The sequence below is a fragment of the Tupaia chinensis genome, unplaced genomic scaffold (genome assembly GCF_000334495.1).
Source record: "Tupaia chinensis unplaced genomic scaffold, TupChi_1.0 Scaffold000024_1, whole genome shotgun sequence".
NCBI lineage: Eukaryota > Metazoa > Chordata > Mammalia > Scandentia > Tupaiidae > Tupaia > Tupaia belangeri.
Genome location: NW_006159454.1, coordinates 822,358 through 827,134, shown reverse-complemented (window position 1 = coordinate 827,134; position 4,777 = coordinate 822,358). Strand labels below are relative to the sequence as shown.

At 47.2% G+C, this 4,777-nt stretch overlaps 1 protein-coding gene across 1 annotated transcript in view; it reads left to right on the top strand.

The window, feature by feature from the left end:
• Positions 1-526: 526 nt before the first annotated feature.
• MAPK1 (mitogen-activated protein kinase 1) overlaps positions 527-4,777 on the top strand; it is a gene marked incomplete at its 5' end in the record, with an annotated part of 45,118 nt that continues 40,867 nt past the window's right edge. Inside the window, 2 exon segments of the mRNA XM_014586841.2 lie at positions 527-709; positions 3,739-3,928. Coding sequence (XP_014442327.1) covers positions 527-709; positions 3,739-3,928 — 373 coding nt within the window.

Genomic DNA, 4,777 nt, shown 5'->3' with positions numbered 1-4,777 from the left:
CGAAGTTGCCTGTTGCTCTGTGCCCGTCGCTGCCGACTCAGGTGGCTGATGCTCATTGGCCATTGCTGCCGACCCAGGTGGCTGATGCTCGTTGGCCGTCGCTGCTGACCCAGGTGGCTGATGCTCACTGGCTGTCGCTGCCGAGTCAGGTGCATTCAGCAATTGCAGGAGGTCGTTCTGGAGGCAGAGGTGATTGCTCTCTCTGGAATGAGGCTGCTGTTTAAGACAGTGGGAAACCGCTGTTTTCGTATAGGCATACGTGCATATGTGTGGGTTTTTGAAGACGGGCGCGTGCACAGTTACAGCTGGGCTCTCTAAGTGTGAGATTCATCATGTGCTGTCTTGTGTCAACCTTATCCTCCCTAGCTTTGAGGCCTTTCTGTGGACCAGTTATTGAAACATGCTGCCTTCACAGATCTGAAACAAGTGTTCACATGGTTAAAAATGTAATATTTTATCAATTTGCATTCTTTCTGCCAAGATAATTCTGAAGGCTGTTTTCATGCTTCTCTCTCTATTTTTTTAGCTCTGCTTATGATAATGTCAACAAAGTCCGAGTAGCAATCAAGAAAATCAGTCCCTTCGAGCACCAGACCTACTGCCAGCGGACCCTGAGGGAGATAAAAATCTTACTGCGCTTCAGACACGAGAACATCATCGGGATCAATGACATTATCCGAGCGCCGACCATCGAGCAGATGAAAGATGTGTATCCTTTGTGGGCAGCCGGCCGACCCACTGCGTAGTCACCTCGTAGAGCAAATGCAGTTAAAAACCTGCTGGGCTTAGAGTAGAGGGGACGTGCATAAAGCAGGTTGGGGGGTCTGTCATTTACTGTAATACTTGGCATCAGTTAAGTTTTTTCTGATTCATTGTATCAGCCATCAGTAACTAAATTTATCTTAGGTAAGTTCATTTTTTCTGTCAGTTTCAGTAAATATTTTCTGTAAGTGTGGTTATGGCCAGTCTTGATTAATATCATTTCTAGAAATGATTTTTCGATTTAAGTGATGATGTGTGTGGGTTTTTTTGTTTTGTTTTGTTTTGTTTTGAGAGGGGTTTGCTATAGGGCATGTGTGCTTGCCAAAGAGACAGAGACAGAAAGTGAGAAATCACCCCTCAGGGGGGATGACCACGCCGCAGCCTATTCTCTTTCATTCTCTTCTTGAGATCCTGGACATGCACGCACATGTGCCCAGTGTGAGTTTAAGCCACCGGGTCCGGGACTCGAGCCACAGTCGACTACGTGGGAGTCCAGCAACATAGCCATTATGCCATTTGCTGGTTTCTTAAGGTGAAAATGAAAGAGCAGTAGACTAAGAGGGTGACCTGGATATCTGCCTGGTCACATCTGGTCTGCCCTGATCTTGCAGTGTCCTTTCACCTCTTTGGGTCTCGGTTTCCTCATCTCTAAAATGGAAGAACTCAGGGGCCGGCAGAGTGATCGGTAAGGGCGCTGGACTCCCACATGGCTGACCGCATTTCAAGTCCTCGATCTAGGAGCTTGCTTTCTCACTTCCTCTCCCCCCACCCTCCCTCCCTCTCTCTGTCCATCTCTGGTCAAAATAAAATAAATAAAATAAATAAATAAATAAACTTCAGTAATTCTTAAACATAAATAAAATGGGAAAACTGGCCATCCTGATCTTTAAGGCAGAACCAGCTCTAAACTTAGCTGATTAGTTATGACCAACCAACGTTTAGAAATTTGGACCAAGCAAGTGCAGAGGATGCGGTCTAGGTCAAAGCTCCATTCGGAAGTATTAAGCATACTAAGGTGGCTTTGCCAGCGAGGCGCTTACTGAGGCGCTTACCGGGCCACTCCTTCTGGCTTGTGCAGCATTCCTAGCAGTTCGCCCCATTTGCATCCTGCCCCTCTGGAGAGACAACTCAACAACTCACTGTCTCCAGGCAGCCCTTTCCATTTTTAACCGGCTTAGTTCAGAAGTTGTTGTGATATTTTAAGTGAAATGCCTCCTGCTGCTACCACCTGTTGGTCCCGCCATACCCTCTGCAATGAAAACAAGCCTCTTTCAGATGACAGACAGGTTTTTAAGTGTTTCCTTGGGATTTCATGCCCTGTCTCCTCTAGGTCGAACAGTAGGAGACAGAGAATAGTGCCTACTCAGGACTGAAGAAAAGAAATGCAGAAACACTGCTAATGGAATGATACGGTGGAGGCGAATGCTGACAGCTTTCACTCCTCTCCAGGAGGAGGAAGTGGCCGTGGTAGATGCGTGACTAGGCAAGAAAGCAAGAGCAGAACCAGCAGACTCCTCCTGGCGATGGCCCCGCGGGCTCCTTTAGTCTTCACGGTCATTGAGTCGGGAAATAGACGGGGGTGGGGTGGGCGGGGGGGAGTTGGGGTTAGTAGCAGCAGCAGGCTTCTGGGCCGGTATTTCCTGAAGTTCTATGGTAGGCTTTTGAGGAGATGGGGGGGGAAGGAAGTTAGTGCTGGACCACAGAGAAGAGAGTATATGGTGCGTGCTGGCCACCGCCTCTCCCGCCTTCTCTCTCTCTCTCTCTCTCTCTCTCTCTCTCTCCTTTCCTTCCTTCCTTCCTTTCTTTCTTTTTCCAGAGAGATTTTTGCTGTAGGGTGTGTGTGCTTGCCAGAGAGAGACAGACAGAAAGCCAGAATTCACCCCCCAGGGAGGATGGCCACGTCATAGTCCCTTCTCCATTCTCCTCGTGGGATTTTGGACACCCAGGCGCACACATCTGGTGTGAGTTTGAAGCTGCAGTGTCCGGGACTCGAACTGTGGTCAGCCTTGTGGGAGTCCAGTGATGTAACAATTATGCCATCTGCTGGTCTGTCTCCTGCCATTTCTTTTTTAAAAGAGGTTTTTGCTATAGGGCACATGTGCTCTCCAGGAAGACAGAGAAACAGACAGTGAGAAATCACCCCCCGGGGGGATGGCCATGCCGCAGTCCGTTCTCTTTCATTCTCCTCTCTGGATCTTGGGCATGGACACACACCTGGCGTGAGTTTAAGCTACCAGGTCCACGACTCAAACTGGTCGACTACGTGGTAGTCCAGTGACATAATCCTTGCACCAACTGCTGGTCCCTCTCCTGCCTTTTCTAGCCAACCTTAGAGGGTTTTTTGTTGTTGTTGTTTGTTTTGGTTTGGTTTGGGTTTTTTTGTTTTGTTTTGTTTTTTTGAGAGCCTTTTGCTATAGGGCATGTGTGCTCGGCAGAAAGACCGAGAGAGACAGAGAGACAGAAAGTGAGAAATCACCCCCCCAGGGGGGATGGCCACACCACAATCCCTTCTCCTCCATTCTCCTCTCGGGATCTTGGGCATGCACGCACATGCGCCCAGCGTGAATTTAAGCCACCGGGTCTGGGACTTGAACCGCGGTCGACTACGTTGGAGTCCAGCGACATAGCCATTACGCTAACTGCTGGTCCCGAGGGGGTTTGTTAATGGTAGACAGTTTAGGGAAAAAAAGAGGTTGAGACCTCAAGATTGGCCAGTATCTCCGTAGCAGTCCGTTTGAGTCTCAGTCCAGGCCTATAACCAGTCATGTCAGGTAGGTATAGTGCTCATCGTCTCACAGAGCCTAAAAAGTTAACCGCTCCAGACTCCTTGTGTGAAGGTTTACAAGTTCTCATCAGTTTCTCCTTCCCCTTGGGGGCCTCACGATAGAATAATGCACTAGGAAGAAGGTCACGAGTGGGTACATTTTGTTTTCAGTGCTTTGCTCTTTGGTGTTTTATCTTAACCTGTCCAAACAGATATATAGTACAGGATCTCATGGAAACAGATCTTTACAAGCTCTTGAAGACACAACACCTCAGCAACGACCATATCTGCTATTTTCTTTATCAGATCCTCAGAGGGTTAAAATATATCCATTCAGCTAACGTTCTGCACCGCGACCTCAAGCCTTCCAACCTGCTGCTCAACACCACCTGCGATCTCAAGGTCAGCCAGGTTATTTACTCCTAGGGTAATAGAGATTTAAAAATCTCTGTCACTGGGGATAGATATATTTATCTTTATTAGCTTTTAAAATCACACTAGAGGGGCCAGAGGATGGCGTAGTGGTTAAAGCACTGGACTCCATGGTCGACTGTGGTTTGAGTCCTGGACCTGGCGGCTTAGAAATCACACCAGGCACTTGTGCAGGCATGCCCAAAATCCTAGGAAGAGAATGGAGGAGAAGGGATTGCAGCGTGGCCACCCCCCTGGGAAGTGAGTTCTTACTTTCTCTCTGTCTCTCCAGTGAGCACATGTGCCCTATAACAGAAATCTCTCTCTTAAAAAAGAAAAGTTATACTAGAAATATATGAAAACATTTTGTGTGGCAAAAATACAAGTAATGAGTGCTGATCATCTTCTTTCTCATTCTGTTGCTCCTTTCTCTCCAGAGATAACTAATCACTGTGGCAAATGGCTATTTTCCTAAACTTTTTCTGTGCTTTTAAATATACGTATATTCGGGACCAGCAGTTAGCGTAATGACTATGTCGCTGGACTCCCACGTAGTCGACTGCAGTTTGAGTCCCGAACCGGAGGCTTAAACTCATACCAGGTGCATGTGCGTGTGTGCCCAAGATCCCGAGAGGAGAATGGAGAAGGGATTGCGGTGTGGCCATCCCCACTGGGGGTGATTTCTCGCTTTCTGTCTCTCTCTGTCTTTCTGGTGCCCTATAGCAAAAGAAAAAAAAAACCTCTCCAAAAAAAAAATCATGTATATATATATTTTTAATAATTCTTTTTCTTTAACTTTATTTATTTACTTACTTTTTAATTTGAACAGAGAGGGAAAGA